At 40.1% G+C, this 25523-nt stretch overlaps 3 protein-coding genes across 19 annotated transcripts in view; all 3 read right to left on the bottom strand.

The window, feature by feature from the left end:
• LOC108262077 (interferon-induced protein 44) overlaps positions 1–25523 on the bottom strand; it is a 168791-nt gene that overhangs the window by 34903 nt on the left and 108365 nt on the right. For 6 of the 17 annotated variants that reach the window (XR_008393531.1, XR_008393530.1, XM_053676201.1 and 3 more), the window contains exon 1: positions 1007–1306. The exons of 10 other annotated variants lie outside the window; for them this stretch is intronic. Coding sequence is in view for 3 of the 7 variants with exons in the window: in XM_053676201.1 (XP_053532176.1) it covers positions 1007–1043 (37 nt within the window). In the remaining 4 variants the exon portion in view is untranslated. Of the gene's footprint in view, positions 1–1006; positions 1307–25523 lie in introns of those variants that run through there. One more of the 17 variants, XM_047151345.2, reaches the window with a different exon arrangement.
• LOC124627608 (uncharacterized) overlaps positions 1–25523 on the bottom strand; it is a 60322-nt gene that overhangs the window by 33700 nt on the left and 1099 nt on the right. The gene's annotated exons all lie outside the window — the stretch shown is intronic.
• On the bottom strand, positions 3060–7788 carry LOC128629202 (uncharacterized). The gene is made up of 3 exons (XM_053676220.1): positions 7702–7788; positions 6915–7491; positions 3060–6702 (listed from the first exon to the last, which is right to left on the bottom strand). The coding sequence occupies exons 2-3, from the start codon at positions 7315–7317 to the stop codon at positions 6341–6343; spliced, it is 765 nt and encodes a 254-aa protein (XP_053532195.1). The 5' UTR covers positions 7318–7491; positions 7702–7788; the 3' UTR covers positions 3060–6340.

Genomic DNA, 25523 nt, shown 5'->3' with positions numbered 1-25523 from the left:
AAGGGATCGAGGCGTTGCATAGCACTGTCATACCGGGGCAGGCCTGTGAATTGCGTCTTCGCTTCAGATAATAGAGGCTGGTGGCATGGTTCACAGGTACCATATATATATCATGCGACGCGCTTAATTGCCACCTCACCTGATCATGGCAGGCTTATAAGCAGAGGCATGATTTTACACAATCTTCAGATACCGGTCACGCCCACAAGACATTCCCATAATGTTATGCTAAATGCAATGTCTCGTTCCATTCTCAGGAAATAGGATTACATGCGTAACCCCGACGTTATGTTTTGGCAAGACTACACACAAATATTCAGTAAACCAGGGTGTCTGAAACATCTCCATACATAGGGGAAATGAAATTTTTTTAGCAAAATATCTTAGATTGTTTTCTAGACTTTAAGATCACCTGACAAAAGAAGAATGCACTTATCGTGCCTGGATCGGGAAGGTTGCAACTGGATATGGAAATGCGATTACATAAACAACTCCAGGTGTGTTAGGACAAGCTTGTCACGAGCGGGAGAGAATGAATGAATGAATGAATGCCTTTTATTGTCACTATACACATGTACAATGAAATTAAGAGCCACTCCTTTTTGTTCCGTGCAAACATATACATTCAATACACAAGAAGAATAAACAGATAATACACAGATAAATAAATAAGATAAATAAACAAAATAAATAAACAAGATATACAATATATGCAAGATATATGCACGATAGATAGATATTAGGGTGGATGGCGGAGGTACTATGAAATGCACAGTTTGAGACAATATATACATATGCTGTGGACTCAGTACATGTGTTTGTTTATCATGGTAATAGCTGGTAATAGCATGGTAATAGACAACTCTGTGTGTGTTTACAAGAAATATCGATCATGTAGAGGATATTTTGCAAATAAAATTACATTTTGCTTAAAAGTGTTAATTATGGAGACTTTTAGAACATCCTGTATAACAGCTGTTGAATGGTTCCAGCAAAGTGATCTGACCTTCTGGAGGCTTTGGTGTTGATTTCTTTCCACCCATTTTGTTCGATTTTCTTCCTCTGAAGCTGATCTTCCTCACAGGCTAAAGTACATCAACACAATTTTAATAAATCCAGCATGGAGTAATGGATCACAAGGCTGATACCCAGTCTAACCTAAAACACGTCTTCTTCTTAATCAAAGATCAAAGAGATTATTCTCCCTGCTAGAGCAAAAGTGGTCAAATGGTACTTACCAAGTCTGAGCTCAGTATAACTGTTACACAAAGTAGGGAATCATTCTGTGCTTTCACTTGGTAACCAGTCCCTCTCTCCCTCTCTCCCTCCCTCCCTCCCTCCCTCTCTCCCTCCCTCCCTCCCTCTCTCTCTCTCTCTCTCTCTCACACACACAGACACACATATATACACACTTATTTTATTATTTTCCTGAGGTACTCTATTCCTCGCACATTGCTGATTAAAGAGTCCATCTCCTTCAAATTCAGCAGTGCACAACTTTGAAGATTACCCGAAGAGTCATGGGCGTTGTTACAAAGCAACTTTACAGAGATCTGGCTTTGAACTTTACATTTAATTCAAGTTTAAATCAATCCCTTAGCAAGCAATTCCAGAGGCGAGTGTGGCAAGGAAAAACCTCCTGAGACGACATCAGGAAGAAACAATTGAGAGGAACCAGATTGAACAGGCTCTCACATGATGTCCTTAATTTGGATTCTGACTAGCAATTTTTTTTTTTCATATTTACTAGATTAAATTAAACGATTAATTTTTACACTTATATTACAAGATAAAATGGCTATTTTTAGTATTTGTCGGTTGTGGTGAATAGTTCGATTAAGTTGAGCCAGCTTAATCTGCAGCTTGTGGGGATATTTTGGAAATATCTCTACAAGATTGTAATATACATATATAGACATTTTTTAATGCTATTGTTGTTGATTAATGTTGTCAGGTGTATGTATATGCTTCAGAGATGTTTCCCACACTGACCAGCTGTTGTGCACATGTGCAAAAATATCTTTTCTTTGGACTTGCCTTTCCTTAACACGCCTGCTTTTGTAGATGGTCCTTATATCATTGCTAACTAATGAGCACGCTGAATCAACATCTTTCAGGACAACCTTTTGAGGGATACCTGCCAGATGGGGGGGGAAAGCGGAATAAGAGGAAGGGAAAAGGATTACATGTTATCATTTAAATCAAGCCTTGAGGTCTCTGTACTTTGCATACAGGTACAACGTGAAAACTGGGTAATGATAATCAACGTTTTGGATGAAACAGTTACCGCCCAAGGGGATTCAACATTAAAAAAAAAACCCACTTATGTAATAAAGCAGAAAGTATTATATGACCAACCTTTTTCTTAATTTTCTTGCTGAAGTAGATTTTTCTCAAGTTTTGCTTAACCAGTGGACAGCACTCATCAATATGTGTCAAGATCAGCACTTGAGGGATACCTCTCATGCAGAGAGAATGGTGTTTTTATTTATCAGGGCCGAAATAACAATTGTGGTCCTCACCAACTTCTATAAACTTTCTATAAACCTGTACCTTCAGGTGACAAAAGAAAAGTATACAACAGATTTCAATGTGTAGTCATTTTCTCAACAAAAGCAGCCAACCTTCAACAAGCAGGTGGGGTGAAAATACACCCTATTATTCAGTAACATGTAGAAGCATGTTTAGCTTGAGGTAAACATTTTTTGTAGGAGTTTATCAGTCTCTTTTATCATTTTGGAGAAATTTTGGCCCACTCTTTTTTACACTCAAGCATAACCCAATACTCAACCAGGAAGTGAACGAACCAAAACAAAGTCATGTGACCACTTAGAAGCTGCGCCGCAGTGCCCTGTAACATTTTTTGTAACAGATGTAAACAACAAACGAAATGAGATCAGAACTTTTTCTCACCTTCGTTGTGAAACTGCAACATATGAAAATCATTTGACATACAGAATTGTTTTAAGAGAAAAAAAGGAAAACAAATATACAACCCCAATTCCAAATAAAAAACTTGGGACACTGTGTAAAGTGTAAATAAAAACAGAATACAGCGATTTGCAAATCTCATAAACCCATATTTTATTCACAATAGAACATAGAAAATATATCAACTGTTTAAACTGAGCAAATGTACCATTTTAAGAAATAAAAAAGAAGGTAATTTTGAATTTGATGGCCACAACACGTCTCAAAAAAGTTGGGACGGGGCAACAAACGGCTGGAAAAGTAAGTGTTACTAAAAAAGAAACAGCTGGAGGTTAATTGGGATCAGGTCAGTGAGATGATTGGGTATAAAAAGAGGATCTTAGAGAGGCGGAGTCTTTCAGATGAAAAGATGGGATGGAATCTGGACGGAAGCAGATGTTGCTCTAAAACCTGTATATACCTTTCAGCATTGTTGGTGCCTTTCCAGATGTGCAAGCTGCCCATTCCATAGGCACTAATGTACTGAATGAAATCAAAGAGGGAAATAAGTGTAGTTGAGACATTTAGGAAATAACCAAAACAGAAAATACAGAATACTGGCTACAGAAAATATCTTATCAGATGCACTCTCTCGAGCTCATGCTGAGTAGATGAGTAATGTAATCAAAATGAATTTGACTTTTATGGATGGGGTGTTACGTCAGAAGACGTACTGTGCATGTGTATTCTCTCACTCTCTCCCTTTTCCGCTCTCACAGATCGCTCTGCCTTAATCGGACGTGCTGACGATGTGCACAGGGGTTGGAAAGGAGATCTTTTAAAAGAGAGAAGGATGTTATGTCTGAGGAATGACTGCAGATGTTTGGTGCGACTGTGATAGTGTGGAGACAATTGATTAACAAATGTTATTTCTTATCGACCAGGGTGCATTCCACCATGACTCTGACCTGATTTAACATGAATGCATAAATAAATAAATGAATGCGCTTTGTGTCCGTTATTCATAAAGTTTATTTATCGTACTTCCACATACTCTCAATATGCTTTACATGGAAGAGGATCTCCAAGGATCATTTCACCAGGGTCAAACACATTAGCCAGTTGAGCATGTACACAAAATAACTCGAATAATTACATAGACTTTTGTTAGTTTTTTTGTTTGTTTGTTTTTTTTTACAGGATATAAGGTTTAACTCTCTAAATGTCCACCTTCAGCAGAATTAATCAAACATGATAAAGGATTGTCAGAAAACTAAAAGTTACCAACATGGAGAGTTGATAGAAATATTGCTCTGCAATTATATAACATATACACTAAATAATGTTCTTTTGGCCACTATTGTCTTGACTGCAAGCTCTCTCCAATGGGCCAATGCATATGCGAAACATAAAATCATAAAAACATCATCTCATTTTGCATCTTAAACACACACACCCAACCCCGAAAACACACACACCCCAAACACACAGAGGGCTGTATTCAGAGTGTTGAAATTGCTCGTTCAGAGAGAATCGCAGGCTACTTGGAAGTTACACAAGAGTTATGCACATGGAGAGGAGCCTAAAACACAGGTTTGCGATTGTTTCCCACATGAGGACACATTTCATGAGCTCGATTTAGTATCTCGTTAAGTTGTGCACACAATGAACTGTCGGCGCACAATATAAAAATAAAAAGCTAAATAATAGCATGCACTGGATCAAGTGCTATTCTATAAGCTGCTGAAACAAGAGTGCAGAGGTTTTTTTATTTTATAGGTTTAAAGGTGGTGGTCTAGATGCAATTGAAAAACGTCTCTGCTCAAGAAAAACCTGGCAACCTCAAAGGCATTAACGACACACAGGGGATTCGAATAATCTGAATGGCACACAGAGAGCAAGTCATAACTCGACTCTGAATAGGAGTAACTTTCCCTGCATGAATTCTGGACTCTGAATACGGCCCGTAATTCTTGTTCACATTAAATGGGACTGGAGGGGCTCTTGTTGCATTCCAAATCCTACGCTGTAATCTATATGTCACATTTACACTACATCACGCAGCATTTATAAATGATAAATTATAGTTTACACCACTCTATTGGCTGAAAATCGGGATTCGTCGATGAAGTACACAAACACGCACGAACAACTACGGTGACAACATAAGGGTCACAATATTTCAGCTTTTTTTTTTTGCTTTAAATATGGATTCAAAGGGGAACCCATTAAATAGCTTGTCCTACTTTTGTTTTTGTTTTTCTTATAGCTAGTTAGCAATGTTCCTCGACTTTTAGCGTATTCCTTAACATATCAATCGGGGGGGGTTTCCCTCCAAAATTTTGTCCTGTGTTCCCCTTTGAAAACGTCGTAGCTGGGTATCCAACTCAACATTAAAGCACAAAAATGGTGATTCCAATTATTATTGAAAAATGAATACACAAATGTCGATCGCCAGTGAAGGAAAGCCCAAACATAGTACACACATAGAAACACACACACACACACACACACACTCTGACACATTGCTAGCATTTCTTGACCTTAACAATGTTTAAATAGTTTGTTAGCATTTAATTGTGCTTATCTCTGGAAGCAGCATGAGAACAGTCCGTACATCCTGGCTCCAAAACCTTCACCAAACGATGTTGATGTCGATGTTTCATGGATTTAACAATTTAAACCCAAGACCTCTGCCTTCCAGTAGGTCCTTTTTAAAAAAAAAAAAAATCCTTGATAAGATCAACTAATCAGTGTTTATTCGTTTATTCATTGAAGCGTGGCTTTAAACAGATCAGGCGCTCAGATGAAGACGATGCTGTGCTTTTCTGTTTACGATTTATTTTGTGCTTTTTTTTTCTTTTTCTTTTTTAATCCAGCATGGCATCCAACTGGTCAGCGAGGTCATCGAACATGCTTCCAATATCATCAAGAATGTTGACTGTGCTTTTAAAACACAAGGTGGGATTTGAAAATATTTATTCATTTTAATTAGTATCAACTAATAATTATTAATTGTAATATTTAATGATGAATTAAAAAATACTTGTCTTCGGTCATGATCCTTTCCTCTACAACCTCCAGTGCTGCAGCTAAGGAGGCACTGGTCTCGTCCAGCCTTAGCTGGTTTATTTCTTCTTCTCCATGAATTCTGCCTTCATCCGTTCCGCTGACATTTGGCGCCCTCTGTCGAATTTCATCTGCAGTTACAACACCATGTTCTGTTGTGCTTTCGATGTCTCCTTCGATCTGCATCTGTCTGGCCACACCCACTTTCCTCCACCTCATCAGCACCTGCTCTGATCCCTCTGTCAGCTTTGTGACCTCGCTGGAAGTTCCCATCTCTTGCCCCTTAATCACTGCTATCTCTTTCCTTTGTCTCTTTTGCTCGTCATCCTCGTTGTGTTTTTCCACCTCTCGTGGCTCTGCCTCAAAAGGGCTGGGAATGTCCACTGACAGCCCTGCCATGGAAGATCTCGGGGGTTTGACTGGGGCAGATCCGCACCCAGGGGTAGAAGGAGTTTGGGGGGTTTGGGGGCTCTGAGCGGGAGATGTCAAAGGTCGTGGGGACAAAGTGTGAGATTCTGCTGGTTTGGGGGGTCGGGGTTGATGGACTGAGTATAGGATGATCCACTTGCTCAGGGAGAATGGTAGAGGAGTGTGGGTGTGTGTTTAGGTCACTGGGTGGGGTAAGTGTGTGTGTTGGTAAGGGCTTAATTTTGATTGGTTTAGGAAGTGTAGGAGGAGGGCTTGGCTTTGGAGACACAGGCGGTGGAACTCTTTTGCCCTCCACTAAAGAGTCAAAACCATCAGAGAAAAAATTATGAATATATACACAAGTTATATAATCTAATTCGAAAGAATCATAAACCCGACAAAATATTTTAAAGACTAGGAATGAAAAAAATTCACATAATGAGACGTAATTTCTGCTCTTTCAGCATGTCTTTAAGGCTGGTTTAGCAATTTCTCAGGCATTATTATCCATGTTAATTTAGCAATACCTGTGCTGTGTTGGTTCTCCGGTCCTGGAAGTGGGACTCTCCTGGTTGGGGTGGGAGGCTCAGGCTTCCTGAGGCCCAAAGATGGTTTGGGGGAAACTGGAGGCTTCAGCGCTCGCCGGAAATCCTCGCTCATATCACTTTCCCGATATACATGTTCCACCTCTGATACAGGTCTTACACGAATAGCAGCATCTGTCGCATCATCCCTCTGAGTGGGTGCTATTACTTTTGGCCGTCGTCTCACAGTGCTGGTCTCGTTGAGCTGGACCCTCTCGCTGCTCGAGTCGTGAGGTGTGCGGGGCCTCCTCAAGGTTGCCGTGGCATCCACACGTGACCACTCTTCTTGAGTGAGCATGGAGCGGGGGCGGGGCTCTGGGGTTGGTCTCTCAGGGAGTGTTTCCATTGGTTCATCAGTAATTCGCAGAGATTTGGTAACTTCGCCTTGTTCTGTGCCCTCTTGCTGTGCAATGGGGATCTCGTAGTCAGTTAAGGGGCCGCTGATGGTGTGATGGCGACTCTGGATCTCTTCGTCTGAACTCAGAGAGTCATGGTTTCATCTGAGGATGTCCGGGCTCGCCTGGAGAACAGAGCAAATACTTACTCATTATCCCTATAAACCATATGTTAACAAAAAGATGAGGGAATGCGTCAGGAACTTAAACATTAAAACAAACCTAAACCGACCAGTGTGCTTCCTATTCATATTTTTCTTCATTCTGAATAACGTTTTCATATTCATTACATATAATGGATATGCTGTTGTTTGATTTCATAAAAACAATGTTACCTGTAAGTAATTCCTGCTAGCTCCTTTGGCTCTGCCTCCTAATGTGGACATTTCTAGCATGGCAGCGATGTCTCGAACCCTTCCTCCTAAAACCCCTGATTCAGAAGCAGGACCACAGTCGCTATGGCGGCGTTCTCGGTACGTCACACTTAGAAACAAATCACAAGGCTCATCTTGGTTGATCCTGCCCTATACATACATAAGGCTGGTGAAAAAAAAAGTAAATGATTAATAATGAATTTCCGTACACATCCAACCAATAATTTCCACATTATTTAACAGGATTTTAAGCGTTGTGTACTTAATTACCATAATTCTGAACACAAGTTGTTAAGTTGGCAATCATTTTAAAATTACGTTGCTCCAGTTAGATTTTCTCCAGTAGAATACAGCCTTTTAAACCAGGAGAAATGACTAACTTGAAGTTGTAGAACAATAGTAACTAAAATCCGGTGTAGTTTACAATACAAATCTCATACCTACGATCTCTGCAGGATTTATAGACACAAAAGCACTGAATGAAATGAGCAATATAGACAAAAAAGAAACACTCTGCGTATACTACTTTTATCTCTCTCATAGAACTATCCACAGTCCAAAGGCTGCTAATTCTGCTCAAAGAGCAAACTGACTACAATGGAGCTAGAAGGCTATAAGTGTGAATGACAAATGATTTTTTTTTTAAAAAGTATCAATACATGAAATTCGTGACGTTTACACGAATAAGCAGAAATGTAATCATGATTTTCTTTCCTATACAATATCATACCTTCTGAATCTGCATGTGAGTGTTTATTTTAAATTGAGACACAATACCTAGGGAATCGGTCATCAATTTCTTCTGAAGACATCTGTGGAAGAATAACCTTAACATAAGCTTCATTTCTTAACTGAAAGTGAACTTAATCATAGATATAATCTAAATAGGTGATTTGCTTTTATTTTGCTTACTCCGGCACTGCCTGACCTTTGAACTTTTAATATGTTTGATTTTCTTTTCAACTAGTGTGCCGGTGGAGCGCATGGTGAAAATCCATGTTCCTACATTCATATGTTATGTCAGATGCCAGACTCTCCTAGGAGAGTCTGAATATGAATATGAACATGAACATGAAACAAGACAGATCCAAATAAACAATAAAGTTCCAATGAACAGTAAAGCTACACGTTCTCCTCCTCTAACTTGTTCAGTACTTGTAATACAGATTAAATACGTGTGAGCAGAAGATGTAAACTATGGATCTGGACCAATGTTATTTGGGAACAAAGAGAAAGCTGAATTTTCTCAACATAAATGTTGTGTGTAGTTTGTTATCAGATTGTCTAGATGTATATCACACGTCTGATGAACGAGATTTCCTCTCCCGTGCTGTAATGATGGCTGGAAACTAGGACTTAATGGCATACACTGTAGAAAGGTCATATAGAACATAGAGAAATCTCATTGGGAATTAAGTCACCTTTCATGTTGCCTTTTATTCCGATCACAACCAGACAGTTATATTGTTTCTGAGTTTAGTCTTTGTTTAGACTTTGTTGATGCTGAAGAAGCAAAAGTCTAAGGAACCCTTAACCTTCAGACTAATGATTTGCAATGTCTGAACACAATGCTTCAAAAGAAACATGTATAACGAACTTAAAAAGGTAGAAAAGGGTTCTATGAATTAGTTAATGGACACTCTCTCTCTCTCTCTCTCTCTCTCTCTCTCTCTCTCTCTCTCTCTCTCTCTCTCTCTTTATATCGCTATTACAGTAGTGCTTAAACAGATACATAACAGACAAATATACATGGACAGTTTTATTTTGTACACGAATACCAACTTAATCTTCACCTATCATCATTCCCTGTTAACGAAATCTGTCACCTCCTAATAAAACAGTTTAAGTCACTAAACAAAGTAAGTATACAAACTGACGCCATGATAAAAGAACAAAAAAACAATGAACGTTTCTTAAAGAAATTCCTAAAATCCTCTGACCAAGTATATGGCTGTGCCATCTGTCTATTAAATAAATGCCAGTCCTTCAGGCTGAAAAAGAAGCATTGAAATATTCTGCAGTACTTTGGCACTGTGACTCAAAAAGTAGTTTTTCATCTGACATCTGAAAGCTAACTACTGTCCCAACTGCCCCTAACTAGTGTCCCAACTGCCCCTAACTACCGTTCCAACTGCCGTACAATACTGATAATGCTCTTACACTTAAGAGGGCTGAATGGCAGACTTAGTTAAATAATATTATTTCGTTTTTTCATTATAATATCTTATATTATATCAAATATATTCTTATATATCTCATATTACTTTTTGCCTTTTCTTATACATTGACATGGGAGAAGACGTGTCAGTGGGCAATGCTGGTGTGAAGGTAAGTCTGCACAAGGACATGTCTTTATAACTGTAAGTGACTAGTCAACTTAATCCTTCACATGGAGGGTGTGTACATTTGTCGCTCTACATTAATGGTGGGGATCCTTATAGACTGTGGAACAGAAATGTACTCAGTGTGTCTCCACCCATTTATTTCACATTGGACTACAAACATTTTTCTTTTTTAGCATTATGTACAAAACACCTGTTTCTTTTAAAACATCTTTAAATGTTTTTTCTACTCCCTAAATAAACCTTCGGACTTAAGACACGATCTGTGGAGTTGTTGACGCCCTGCTCAGGGTTAAACAACAACGTCTTTACAATATCTTCATGAATAAATTATCAAACGGTAACCTTGGGTTTTTTTTTTTCTTGGAGCAGAAGTCAGGTCCTCTCACATTTCAACAGGTCCTCGTGTTGGTGAATACACAACATTCCTCTAGGAGTATTAGGATTTCTCGGAGCAGACATCGTAACAGATAGTTGCAGAGTTTCTACTGTGTTTTAACTACAACATTTTAACCATTATTTAAGCACTGAGACGCACGACTCTCTCCTTAATTCGTTAACATAAACACATTTGTAACCATTCTAGTCAGCAAAACCCCCAGAAATCACACGTTTCTATCTCACACACAGACAGACAACTGCCAGGAAAGATCACACATTCAGATCAGTGTTACCAGAACAGTGTTACCAGAGGTCATAAATTTACACGACTGTCAGCATGGGATGTCAAAGCATAGACAAAAGCTTATGTATTTAGCAACAGTTCTGTGTACGTATCCTCGCTGGCGAACCATTTTCCATATAAACCATGTTTATAGTCGAAACAAAACGCACGATTCACGATTCAAAAAGCACGCGGTCTCACTACGCCTCTTAGCTTACGGGCTCATTCCACTAGGGCGGTCGCCTCCGTGAAGGCTTTGTCCAAAGGGGTATCCTTACAGGATGTGTGTGCTGCTGCAGAGTGGTCTATGCCAAACACATTCATTTGTTATTACAGCCTGGATATTCATTCCACCCCGAGCTCGTGTCTTGCAGTGACCCTTGGGCTTGGGTCTTTTTGAATAGGCCGTACCCTCAGTACGACGGACTGGGTATTCCCGTTCCCATGGTGTTATGCTAAACGCAACGTCGAAGTTCCCTTTGAAAGGGAAGGTCTGGGTAACCCGGTTCCCTGAGAATGGAACGAGATGTTGCGTAGCTTTGTCATACCAGGGCAGGCCTTTGAATTGCGTCTTCGCTTCAGATAATAGAGGCTGATGGCACGGTTCAGAGGTGCCATATTTATATCACGCGACGCACTTAATTACCACGTCACTTGATCATGGCAGGCCTATAAATAGGCATGATTTTACACAAGCTTCAGATGCCGGTCACGCGCGAGAGGCGTTCCCATAGTGTTATGCTGAACGCAACATCAAAATTCCCTTTGAAAGGGAACACCATTTTAGCTGTGAAAAATTTGTGGACTGAACTGAAACTGTGTCTAAGCAAGGAGGACCACAACCCTGACTGAGTTAGAAGAATGGGTAAAAAATATGGCAGAGTACAGTATTATGAGGGGCTTGTGGACAACTACCCCAAGTCGATAATCATCAACAATCAAAGAAAATCAGATTATGTCAAACTGATACAGTAAGTGAGCAGAAATTGACAGTTTTATCAAAATCTAACAGGTTTTATACACGTTAACATATTGATCATCATCTAATAAATATTATAAGACTAAGACTCACGTGGAGGCGATGGAGGTGGTGAAGGTGTTCGAGGTTGTGGAGGTGTTTGAGGTCGTTGAGGTGTAGACTCAGACCCTCCCATTTTATTCAGTTCAATGAATCCAGATGAACAATGCTGATGAGAAAAGTAGATTTTGTCATGTAAGAAAAGGTTTTTAATCTTCCAACAATTTTTTTTATAAATAAATAAAATAATTTTAAAAATTATATATATATATATATATATATGTGCACTTGAAATCTGTAATTAATGGCGACAGTACGAAAAGCAAGGCACCATTTCAAACCACAGACCAAAGAACTTGGCTAACATGATAATTCTGCTGATTTTCAAATCTGATTTATAAACAGCTGATCTGCTGGACTGAAGGACTGAGGACTGAGACTGACATGTGAGACATCCTGGTCAGAGTCTTACATTTACGGTGTATTAACTCTGAAAGGGAGTGAAATCTTTGTCTTATTCTAACTGTAACTAAAGTAACATAACATAATCGAATATATTCCATAAAGACAGAATATTACATTACTCTTATTTTAGCGATGCATATGTAGGGGAGCCTACAAAGTCTATTCGGTAAAGACTTTTATTTTGATATTGCGATGACGTGTACACCGCCATTTTGTGCGAGGAGAGGCGGGGTGAGAGGGAATTAGAGCAGCGGCGGGAGTTGAGCTGAGGAGTGAACTTCGGGAATATTACAGCGGTAAAAAAAAAAGTTCAGTTTAGACCCGTGACGTGTTCCAGAGACACATTACGTTGTTTCTAAAAATCCGTTTGTCTTTAACGAGTCTGTTCTAGAAGGCGATGAAACGGGTTTTCCTTCGTGTGTGTGTGTGGAGCGGGGAAATAGGCCGGTTAGCGCTTACAGAGTTATTATCCGGTGGAGTCGAAAACTCCCGTGTTTTCTTTATGTTTCACATAAAGTTTTGTTTTGTTTTGTTTTGTTTGTTCAAACGAATTCAAAACGTAACGGATGCCATTACTTATGGTGTGAGAAGAGTTGGCTGATTTATCGGATAGGGTTGTGTATTGTCCGTCTTCTCCACTGGATCTCCGTTAGCCGGGATTGCGGCCTCGCTGGATCAAGCTACAGTCTTGAGCGTGAGCACAATCGCTAAGGGTCATTGGGTGGAGAGACATTACTCTGCCCTCTGCTGGACATTCAGCGCCTCATCAAAGTTATAAGAGTGCTGATGGACATTATGCTTCCCATCTTCAACTGAACACTGGTAAGCAAGTGTCGTGTTTTCTTCCTAAGGGATAAAGACCAAACTATACTGATCTTGTTATCTATACACACACTTCAGGTGGCTGCCGTGCTACAGAACAAATCCTGAAGCTCACCTCATCTTGAGCGTCACTGTGTTGCAACACGATGGATACCAACATACAACCACAAGTTGTAGGGAGACTAAAAGCATTGGGTTAGGGGACTAGGATCCTGTTGCTCACTCAGTCTTCCTTAGTTAAGTTTTGAATAATTCCCCTACAATGTGGTTGTACATAGCCTTCCACCACACATACTTGGTACCCTTCTCCATTTAGGAAGAACTGTAATCCTAATGTGTTTTTAATGCTTTGTAAAGCACTCTGTGTTGCACTAATGCCACTTAGGCGATTGGGATCCGAGTCCTTACTCAGATTTTTCACCAGCGGTCAGAGATGTCTTTTTTTCTCAGTGCGTCACAGGCGACGCTCACGATCTGATCCAGTGCTTTGAGAATCAGAGCATCCATGTCATCGTCTGTGTCCATCTCCTCATGGTAGTTTTTAACAGGGAAGATGTGGTTCACTGGGATACCCAGCAGATTCCTGCACGTCTCCATCTACAAAAATACAAACATATAATGACTGATGCTGAAGGCCAGTGAGGGCTTTCTATGATTATTTCACTTTTTTTCTGTGATCAGTTCTTGGCTAGTAGCCCTGGGAGGACTGTCTGACTGGGGGGATGAAATGTCAGGACATCGGATTTAACAAAACCCTGTTTATTTCCACGCTGTCTACAGCAACATGATAAAGAAAACTTGTCCCGAGGCCCCAAAATATATTAATTCATTGTAACACAAACGCCAACAAAAAAGTCTCTCTCTTCTTATTTTGCTGCTCTGTAAGTTGTTACTATAGAAATAGTGAAGAATTAGAATGACTCTCATTAATATAAACCTGTGGTTTATCTTGTGTCTGGAACTACTGTCAGAGTTCCTGTTATAAAAGATTCGTTAATACCGTCTGACCATTCGAGCATTCAGTACCACTGTGGTGTAAATAATATTAACATTAAATTGTAGATACTGGATTGTTGCCAGTGGAACATCTCATAGCAGATGTCCATCCATCCATCCATCCATCTTCTACCGCTTACTCCTTTTCAGGGTCGCAGGGGAACCTGGAGCATATCCCAGGGAGCATCAGGCACAAGGCGGGGTACACCCGGGACAGGGTGCCAGTCCATCGCAGGGCACAATCATATACACATTCACACACCCATTCATACACTACGGACACTGTAGACACGCCAATCGGCCTACCATGCATGTCTTTGGACTGGGGGAGGAAACCGGAGTACCCGGAGGAAACCCCCACAGCACGGGGAGAACATGCAAACTCCACACACACAGGGCCCCGGCTCATAGCAGATGTTTCAATTGTAAATACATTGTTTTATTAAATAAAAGTATATTTGTAGAATTTGTGCTGGTGACACGTAAAAAAAAAAACAACTAATTTTTCTTTGTCCCCTCAGTGATGAGTAGCAACCAGCTCCACCTGTGACTGTACTGAAAGGCTTGAAGGGCTTCTTACATGCTAAACGGCGTCAAGCAGGGTTGTGTCCTGGGGCCGACCCTGTTCAGCCTCATGTTCTCTGCAATGCTGACTGACGCCTTTGGAGACGGTGATGCTGGGATCGGCATCAAGTACCGCACAGATGGTAATCTGTACAACCTCAGGTTGCTCCAAGCGAAAACCAAGGTTTCGACAGACATCATCAGGGACTTCCTCTTTGCTGATGACCGTGGACCGTGCCCTTAACAATAGCACAGAAACAGACATGCAACGCAGCGTTAACAGGTTTTCTAGTGTCTGCACAAACTTCCTTCTCACCATCAACACCAAGAAGACTGAGGTCATTCATCAGCCAGCCCAGGGAAGCCCTATACAGAGTCCAACATCACTGTCAATGGTCAGAGACTGAAAACAGTGACCAAGTTCACCTCGGCAGCACGTTGTCACAAAATGCCACAATAGATGACGAAGTTAACGAGAGCCAGCTCAGCTTTCGGGAGATTGTATGCCAAGGTTTGGAACCGAAGAGGCATCAGCATCCAGACCGAGCTGAAAGTGTACAGGGCAGTTGTGCTCCCCACACTGCTGTATGCATGTGAAACGTGGACAGTGTACCAACGTCATGCCAGGAAACTGAACCATTTTCACACCACCAGTCTCAGGAAAATCCTTGGCATCAAGTGGCAGAACAAAGTCCCAGACACTGTGGTTCTCAATCAAGCAGGCCTCCTAAGCATCTTCACCATCTTGATGATGACCCAGCTACGCTGGGCAGGACGTGTGATACGCATGACAGACCAACGTCTACCAAAGAGACTCCTCTATGGCAAGCTCCAGCAAGGTCAGCGTTGCCAAGAAGGCTAAAAGAAACGCTTCAAAGATACCCTTAAAGCCTCAATGAAAGCGTTTAACATCAATCCTGCCTCCTGGGAACAGACTGCATTGGATCGTGACACCTGGCGCTCCTCCATCCACAAGGGCTCTTTGCTGTGTGAGATAAATTGGAAAGCTGCAGCCGAACGAAAGAGGTAAGCCAGAAAAACCCGTGCCAGCAACCTTCCCAGAGACGTCCACCCCATCCCCTGTCCCACCTGCCTTAGGACTTTACGTGCAAAGATTGGCCTGACCAGCCATCTACGCATGCTTCATCTCTGATGACAAAATGGTCTTCGTCGCCACGACGGACAACTAAGAAGAACTAGGAAGTTCTCCTTGAGTGCTGTATTGAGGATAAGCCGGTAATTTTGTAAACACTCTCGAGTTTATCTCTCAGGTTTCCCGTCTCTCTGCAGCTTTCTCGCTGTGTTAGATCAAACCTCTTGGACCTTGTCTCTTGGGGTTCCTCTGGTTTTCTCCAGTTCCTTGCTTTAAAAAAAACTTGTTTACTTATTTCCTTTGTAAGTCAGTCCTCTCTGACCTTTTATTTTCCAGTTTACTCCTCGTGAGCATGGTCCATGGTCTGTTTGTGCAGGGTTGGTAGTTCACTGCGCTGCATGTAGGTCTCTCCATCCTCCAGCCTCTGGTTCAAGTCCAGTGTGGCGTAACCCTTTGTTTCCCCCTCTTTGGAGGTGTTCTTCCTTAAGTTTATTTCCCAAGGCCTCGCCCTAATTACTGAGAGAGTAGTTAGTCAGTGTTCCTTGGTAGTTAATGAAAGAGGATTCGTTCTTTGGGTGTTCTAGTCCTGCATATTTATGTATGAACTATGAAACAGTATTGTACATTACTCGTGTTTGTGTTATTTGTATCTGTCAAAACATGTCTAGTGTAATGGTATAAATCTTAAAAAACAAGTAGGACCAAACGTCATTATAATTATTAATTTAATGGAATATAAAAAGTCCAGAGTGCAGTAGGAACATGACAGCGACAGAAACACAAACCAGTTATGATTACAGTAGAAGAAATTAGCTTTACTTTAATAATGTACTTTAGACACAATTTCATGTCTTTTCACTGTCCTAAATACTCTGCACTGGTGTAGGGGTGGAAAAGAACAAAAAAAAAGCCTTCACTCATATTTCTCACTAGGGTTTTGGTCTTCCAGAGCATCGTTGGCGAGATTCACGATCTGATCGAGCGCCTTGAGGATCAGAACATCCATGTCATTGTTTGAACTTGAGTTCGTGCATGGCCAGGAAGTGTAGTTCTTGTCGGCCATGTTTGTAGTTGGCACTGCATTCTAGGAACTGCAGTTGCGAGTTCACCACAATGTGACACTAATATACACCATTTAATTACACAATTACCTTTTCTCTGATCTTCTTGCTGGTGTAGACCTTTCTTAGGTCCTCTTTAACCAGTTTGCAGGCTTCGTCCTCTTTTTTCAAGATGATTACGTGAGGCAAATCTGTACAATAGGATGAATACCTGCAGTGTTTAATTCTTATCACTGTAATTTATCACTGATTACAATTTTTATTAAAGTTTTTATTAATTAGATGCATTCAGTGTTGTGGAACATCATGATAGAAGTTATCTTCTGTTATCGCTTCTGCTCTCGCAGCTATATAATATATAGTATTTACATTCATTGAGAACATATCTGTTCAATCCCAATATTGTAATCAGTTACAATCCTAATATACACCATTTTATTACACAGTTACCTTTTCTTTTATCTTCTTGCTGGTGTAGACCTTTCTTAGGTTCTCTTTAACCAGAGGGCAGGCTTCATCCACTTTTGTCATGATGATAACTTGAGGCAAATCTGTACAATAGGATGAACAATTTATTATCTACAATAAGACTAAAACAGGAATTCTAATATGATATGAAGATGATTTTCCTATAACAGCACGTCCTGCAGTGTTTAATTCTTATCACAGTCATTTATCACTGATTCCAATTTTTATTAAATAAGTTTTATTAATTAGAAGTTTTATTAATTAATTAGTTTTATTAATTAGATGTGTTGTGGAACATCCACGATAGAAGTTATCTTCTGTTATTGCTTCTGCTCTCGCAGCTATAAACAGTTTCTCTTACGAGTCTCTCTTTATTTTCTCCCCTGATGTTAAGATAAAAACCACAGCTTGTCGTGTTCCTGAGAAACCACTAATCATAATCTCCTCTGTCCTGAAGATCAGAAAACTCTGTTGCAGCTTTACCTCTGACTGTTACAAAGTGTTGAAACTGGAGACTCCTTCCATAGAACAAATAAAAGTCCCTGTGTGAGTTGTTACTATAGAAACTATTAGAATGAACGGATTAATCTAAACTTGTGATTTGCTTTGCAGTCAGAACTACAGTCAGGGCTGCTGTTATAGAAAAACAATCAACATCTTCAGACCAAATCACACACAATGGTATGTTATTGGGGAATAATTGTGCTAATATAAAAAACATTTTGAGATGATTCTAAACTATAATAACAGGACTTACTATACTCTGAAGCCACCTCACGGATCCGTTTCATCTTTTGAATAAGCTTTTGGTCCATGAGTGACACTTTGTTTGCAGGTATAATGTTGAGCAGGCAGAAGGGTTTATCAGAAGTTTTGGGGTTTTTGTTGTAGTTGGAGTCATTCTCAGACACGGGAGTAACAGGATTAAACTGCAAATTGGTGAAAGAATAAATATTACAGATATTTTACTGTGCAAAAATCAGTGTAGGTTACTACAGAACTCCAGCTGTACTATAAAGACTGACTACATGAACAGTATTCTAACGTCATATATATTAACATTATATACCGTAACAATGCTAAAAATAACTGTTTTGTGTCATATTGTGAGAGTAAAATGTTCCCCTCACTTTATATCAGGGGTGTCCAAACTTTTTTTAGTGAGGGCCAAATGCAGAAAAATAAACAAAGGGCCGGGCCACACACTAGAGGTGAAATATTGACACATGAATACGAACAAACAGTTTAGGGTTTAAAATTTAAAATGAATAAAGAACTGTTTATTATTAAAGTAAAAAGTGTGGCATGAATTAAATACAATGTCAGTTGTGTGTGTTTGCAAAGAGTCAGGTTAATAACTGGAACTGCACTGCACGTGCAGTGGAACGAACAAGACTGTAGGTGGCACAGGTGTCGTAACAGTGTGTCTATTTCTAACTCACCTATAATGTGAAGAACATTGCACTCGGTGGGAGCAGTGACGCTGTCCTTTGGATTGAAGGATGGCTGAAATGTCAGGAGAAAGTTTGGTGGTTGAGACATGAAGGACTTCACAGAGATGGTTATCAGCCATTCTGGTTCTCAATCTGCTTTTGTTCTGATTTAACAGAGAAAATGCTTGTTCGCAGATGTATGTTGAGCCGAACAGGCTCATCATTCTTTTTGCGTGGCGTCTCATCAGAGGAAACTTGGCACTATCCAAACTCTGATAGAAGTCAAGGGGGGAGAGAAGCTGATGTTGACTCTTCAGAGAATCATCGCATTGCATTTCAATCAGTTCTAACTGCAGACTCTCTTCCACTTCTTCTGCATCCACCAGGAAGGGGGTCGAGAACAGCTTGATTTGTTTTTCAATGACAGAAAAATCTTGGAAACGCTTGTTGAATTCTGTCACGAGAGATGCAATCACAGACACATTTCTCCTTTTTATCAGAAAAGTCGGCCTTTGGAAAAGCAGACTTGATTTCAGACAGCACAGGGAAGTGTGCAGCATTAAAGCTTCGTAGTTGCATCTCAGACAGGTGGAGCTTTACACAGAAGGCTTTCATGTGCGCATACAGGTGTGGCACCAGCTGTTCTTTGCCTTTTAGGTTCTTGTTCAGTGTATTCAGATGATGAGTAAGATCAACTAAAAATGCCAGGTCGGCTAGCCACAGAGGGTCACTCGGTTCATGAAGAGGTCGGCCCTTTTCTTTCTCAAACCGATCGATTTCTGATCTCATCGAATAAAACCGCTGCAGCACATAGCCGCGGCTCAGCCAGCGCACCTCAGAGTGGTAGAGTACATCCCCGTATTCAGCATCCACTTCAGAAAGGAAAGCTTGAAATTCTCTGTGGTACAGTCCTCTAGCTCGAATTATGTTGACAGTTTTTACAACAGTGTTCATCACATCGCCCAGCTGGACAGTCTTGGCACACAGTGCTTCTTGGTGGATTATACAGTGCATCCTAAAAGCCTCACCTCCGCTCTCTTTTACCTTGGCGCACACCATCGATGCCATTCCTTTACGATCGCCCGTCATGGCCGGAGCTCCATCCGTTGTTACTCCACAGAGCTTGTCCCATTTAAGCCGCATCTTTTCAACTGCCTCTGACACAGCTTCAAAAATATCTCTACCCGTCGTTGTGCCTTTTAGGCTTATCATATCAAGCAGCTCCTCAGTACAACAAAAATAATCAACAGCTGCACAGTGTCTGTAGCGTCTGTGCTCTCATCGCATGCTATCAAGTAAAAATCAAAAGCACAAGCTTTGTCTCTCAGCTGAAGTTTCAAGTTAGCTGACAAGTCCTCGATTCTTCGCACCACTGTATTTCTGGATAAGCTCACGTTGTTGAAATCCTGCACTTTCTCCGGGCACATTATTTCTGTGACTTTGATGAGGCACTGCTTTATGAAACCACCGTCTGAGAACGGTTTGCCGTGCTGGGCAATAAGTTTAGCGACTTCATAGCTTGCTGTTGTGGCGTTTTCCTGTATTTTTTTTGGCACGGAAAAAAAACTTGTTGAGCTTGCAGGCTAGCTGCCATTTGCTTGACTTTCTGTGTTCGTTCGGCACCGGTGTACGATGTGTAGCTCTGATGTTTGGTTTCATAGTGCCGACGGACATTATAGTCTTTCATCACAGCAACATCTTCATTGCAGATCAAACAGACACACTTTCCATTGATTTCTTTGAAAAATATTCATTTTCCCACCGTGTTTGAAATCTTCTACACTCACTTGCTATTTTTCATTTTTTTGGGTGCTGCCATTTATGGTGACTCGGTAAAAGTTTTTCTTTGCTTAATTTTGTTTAGTAGCAGTAACGGTTGAGAAGCACCGTTTCCGTGGCTGGCTCCATCTAGTGTTGAAACTGAGAAGTGCAACAGAGTCGAGCTCAAGCTTCTAGTATGGGCCATATTCAATTATATTTTCAGAATTTGCCGCGGGCCAATAAAAACTGGACCGCGGGCCGTAGTTTGGACACCCCTGCTTTATATCCTTCCTCAAGAAACCCCTTTAAGGCTGTGATGATGTCCTTTACATGTGTGCCTTGACTATCATCAGTATTAATGTTTATTTTATGCTGTGCTCCATGATTTTAGTCGAGTCACATCACGTACTCGTTCGTTACGCATTCTCACTCCTAGATTAACTCCCATAACTGGGAAAATAAATTCATTAATAACTAGGCTAAATCGGGAGTAAATAATAAACAGTCTCAGTATGTAATATTAAGGTTAACATATCATCATCTGATTAAATATTATAAGACTAAGACTCCTGGAGGTGGTGATGGAGATGGTGGAGGAGAAATATATGGAGGAATTTTAGTCTCAGGCCCTCCCATTTTATTCAGTTCAATGAATCCAGTTGAACAATGCTGATGGGAAAAGTAGATTTTGACTGTTAGTTCCAGCAAAAAAAAAAGCTATAAATAAGAATAATATATTAGAGATGCACCGATACTAAATTTCTCAGCCGATACCGATAAGCGATTATTCAGAGTGATATCGGCCGATACCCATAGTTCTGCCATCTGTTCCTTCTTTTAAATTAAGTATTATTAATTTAAAAGAATTCTGAAGGAATTGCAAATAAAAACCTTATGTCCATTTCAGCAAGTTGTTTCACGGTAACTGGTCTCATGAACAGAAAACACATTACTCACATTAACAGGAACTCAATTCTGAAGATTAAAGTAAGATTTCTTCACTTATTGAATGTAATTAATTCATATTAACATTGATTGAGATATACTACTTTACAAATATATTTTTATGTACAATATATATATATATATATACTTTTTTTGCCAACTCGTCTTCATTTAAATCTTTCAACGTGTACTGGCCTTTTAATTCAGGGGGGCGGGGATCGACTCGACACTGAAACTCCTCCGTCGTAAAATTTACTTCCGTTATTAGTGCAGAGATGACAGACATTGCAGAGTTTACAAACTGCAGATTTGTCATCATTCCACACAAGAGACGACATCTTTACACACAGCACGAAATCCATGTGTTTTCCCGCCCTCTTTTGATTGACAGGATATAATCGGCCCTGATCATCAGATGTTTTTAAACTAGTGTGTGTGTGTGTGTGTGTGTGTGTGTGTGTGTGTGTGTTACAACCCACTATCTTTGGAATGGGAAGTTTTTTTGTGTGCAGGTCAAACTCCCTCCCAGAGTTTCCAGCCTGCCCTAGCCTGGCTTTCTCCTGCCTCCCAGGATGACAACCATATTTAAAGAGGAAGAGGAGTGAGAATGGTGTGGGATGTTGGAGGTGGTTACATGTGTTGGTGTTTAGAGATTGTGTTTGATTGTGCTGCTTTATGCTATATTCCGACTGCTGTTCTGGTTTTTGACTTTGAGTTTGGTTGTCCCTGTACCCTTTTTGTTCATTCTATCCACCACTGTATATATGTTCACTTGGTTCACCGGCAATAGGGGTGTGGCTGCCATTTCTTTTGAGAGAGGGTCCTTTTTGTCTTTTTTTTTTTTTGCTTGGGTAGTTAGGGAAGCATCCTTGTATTTTATTTATTTTCCTTTAAGGTAAGATTGCTACCTAGCAATAGAATTCTTTTTTTTTTTATTATTTTGGCCTTGGCCCACCCTGAAGTTACGCCTGGTTTGGTTCCTTGTACAGTAATATGTATATAATTTTGTGTGTTACAATATACCACTACTTTTTAACACAAACCTGGTTGTGTTGTTATTCCTGGCTTCCCTTATTTAAAGGTCAAATTCCATTGAATCCCGAGCTGGTTACTCTGTGCAGTCTAACCTAGACTGAGCCGTAACAGTGTAGTCATACAAATAAAAATAATTCCAAACAGCTTTGCAAACAGATTTGTAAAGATGTACTCACAGCTTCTGACTGGGTCGACTGTTAGAGCAGTTTCCCCAGTTCCCACTTTTATACCTTCAGTATTCTCACACACACACACACACACACACACACACACACACACACACACACACACACACACACACACACACACACGGACATGGACATGGACATGTAGCCTCTCATTTGGCCTCAATTCCAATGCAAATGGAAAGTAAAAGCATTTTACAAACACAAAAGGCCATAGATAATCATCTAGCTATCATTGGATAATATTAATGATCAACTTTGTTAAAAAATTATACAACACGGTTATTGAGCCCTGTAAGGTAATGTGCAGGGTGACTTCAGGTGAATTGGGACAATCCTGATAAGTGAAGATCAAAACTTTTCAGTTATTTTAAAAAGGCCTTGCATAGGAACTGTGATATAAATAACATCACTTAATTTCATGTGACATGATATAAGGGACCCTGTCCAGGGTGTACCCCGCCTTGTGCCCGATGCTCCCTGGGATAGGCTCCAGGTTTCCCCGTGACCCTGAAAAGGATAAAGCGGTATAGAAGATGGATGGATGGATCATATAAGGGCATCAGTTGGTCAATAGTGGCTCAACGGTTACTGATTAGAAGGTTGATGTTTCAAGCCCCAGCATGCTGCCATTGTTGGGTCCTTGAGTTGAGCAAGGCCCTCGACCCTCTTTGCTCCAGGGTTGCTGTATCATGGCTGACCCTGCACTCTGACCCCGACTTCATAACGAGCGAGGATATGCCACGAAAATAATTTCACCGTATGTACAAATAGTCATTTCAGCGTATTTGTAATGTGACAAATAAAGACATCTTTTTTCTTTTTTTTTCTTTCTTTAATGGATTGTGGTCAGCGTCACACAGGAAGTGTGTCTCCAAAAATCTCGAGGTAAAAAAAAAAGTCACGTACGGCTTTACACGGTCATGACTAATATACAGTACTGATATATTTATGATGTGTATATACACAAAATGCCTTTCAGTCAGTTTTGACACTATAACAAAACTCTGAACAGATTTTCTCTAACAGAAGAGGAAACGATGCCACGGTGTAATTTAATAGTTGTATTAGTTTTGTATCGGTGTGCAAATATTCATATCTGTGTTTGTATTCAGCCGTAAATCAGAAGTGGGTGTGGTCTTTCTTCACTATGCCTCTTAAACACCTGGATCGGAGTGATCATGCTGCTGCCACATGATTGGCTGTTTGGACAATTTCATGAACAGAATGTAATCGTGACTTTAATCATTGCTTTAATTTAACAATGCAGCTTTCACTCTCATTATTTTACGGATTATACAATAGCACTTACTTTTCAGCCCTTACTGTAGTTTAGCTTTTATTTTTATTCATTATTTGATGCTGAGAGTTAACTGTGTCCAAAATTGAACAAAGTCACAATTTCAGTTTCAACTCTTCACTATATTCAACTCTGAATGCGACTCTAAACGTGTATGAAGTTCTAGGTAGATGTACAGATCCACAGTTTGATAATATTGGATCATTACCTGTTTGATCCCTTTCTCTCTGCATGACACACACACGTTTGTTACCTGATAAGACTCCTCCTTGAAAGAACATGATTTACTGTAAACTAAAAGTGAAAGTAATTTAGACCAGCATTAACATTTCAAACATTATCTTTCCAGCGTTAAACTCTTAAACATTAACGGTGGAAAGATAACATTTGAAATGTTATATTGTAGTCCTGGCCTTATATTAATGTCTTATATTAGAGTTTTAACTCCTGAAGAGTTTATTAGGCCTTCTGTTGTTTAATTCAGACATCTCTAATATTTTAGATGTTGTTTTGTGCTGCAAAAGGTAATTAAAATGCACTTGAAATCTGTTTTAATTGTGAAATTAATGGCAACAGAACAAAAAGCAAGGCACAATTTACAACCACAGATACACAACCAAAAAAAACTTAGCTAACATGCTAATTTATCTGATTTTAAAATCAGCTAGACTGAAGGTCTGAGGACCGAGTAGGCGTGACCGAGACTGACGTGTGAGACATCCTGGTAATTTTGCAGATTGTTGCTCATCATATTCAGATTGACACTTTTGCTCAACATACTGTATTCTGTTTCCTGACTTTTCAGTCACACTATAAATAGAAGAACTCGCCAGAAAGTTCCGCAGGTTATATTCTGCAAATTGTTAGTTGATTTATGAATGGAAAGGAAGCCCAATTCTGATTTAAATACAAATATGAATGTAATATTTGGAGCACAAAACAATTACAGATAAAGACGGTGGCTTTGCATTCTAGAAACCATTTGGATCTTCAACCTCTTGCATCTACATGTCTTTCTCTATCAAAAACACACAAATATTTTCTCTTTAGCTCCCAGGAGCACCCATAATAGCTCCATAATTGTGCACTGTTACATCAGCCTCTGTTGGACAGTAGTTTTAATAGTAGAGCTTCACCTCAGGTCTATTTTATTTCTATAAATTTTTATATTATATTTCACATAAGTCCTGCTGGTTGGGGCCCTGTGTGTGCGGAGTTTACATGTTCTCCCCGTGCTGCGGGGGTTTCCTCCGGGTACTCCAGTTTCCTCCCCCAGTCCAAAGAGATGTATGGTAGGCTGATTGGCGTGTCCAGAGTGTCCGTAGTGTATGAATGGCTGTGTGAGTGTGTATATGATTGTGCCCTGCGATGGACTGGCACCCTGTCCAGGATGTACCCCGCCTTGTGCCCAATGCTTCCTGGGATATGCTCCAGGTTCCCTGTGATCCTGAAAACTAGTAAGTGGTAGAAGATGGATGGATGGATGGATATTTCACGTAATCATTAAATGTATTCACAAATACACAACATGTTATTTGATTCACATAAACACATCTAATATAAAACATTTTAATATGTTTTGCTGCAGCAGGTAATCAAGGTCAGTGAGCATGATAAGTTATTGGTATCAC

The sequence above is a fragment of the Ictalurus punctatus genome, chromosome 26, assembly GCF_001660625.3.
Source record: "Ictalurus punctatus breed USDA103 chromosome 26, Coco_2.0, whole genome shotgun sequence".
NCBI classification, from domain to species: Eukaryota; Metazoa; Chordata; class Actinopteri; order Siluriformes; family Ictaluridae; genus Ictalurus; species Ictalurus punctatus.
The sequence above is the reverse complement of the archived record's forward strand: the minus strand, read 5'-3'. Positions and strand labels throughout refer to the sequence as shown.

Coding starts and splice junctions, on each gene's coding strand:
- LOC128629202 (XM_053676220.1), bottom strand. CDS start 7,317: ATGGAAACACTCCCTGAGAGACCAACCCCAGAGCCCCGCCCCCGCTCC. Junction 6,703..6,914: donor GGAGAACCAACACAGCACAG/GTATTGCTAAAT, acceptor TTGACTCTTTAG/TGGAGGGCAAAAGAGTTCCA.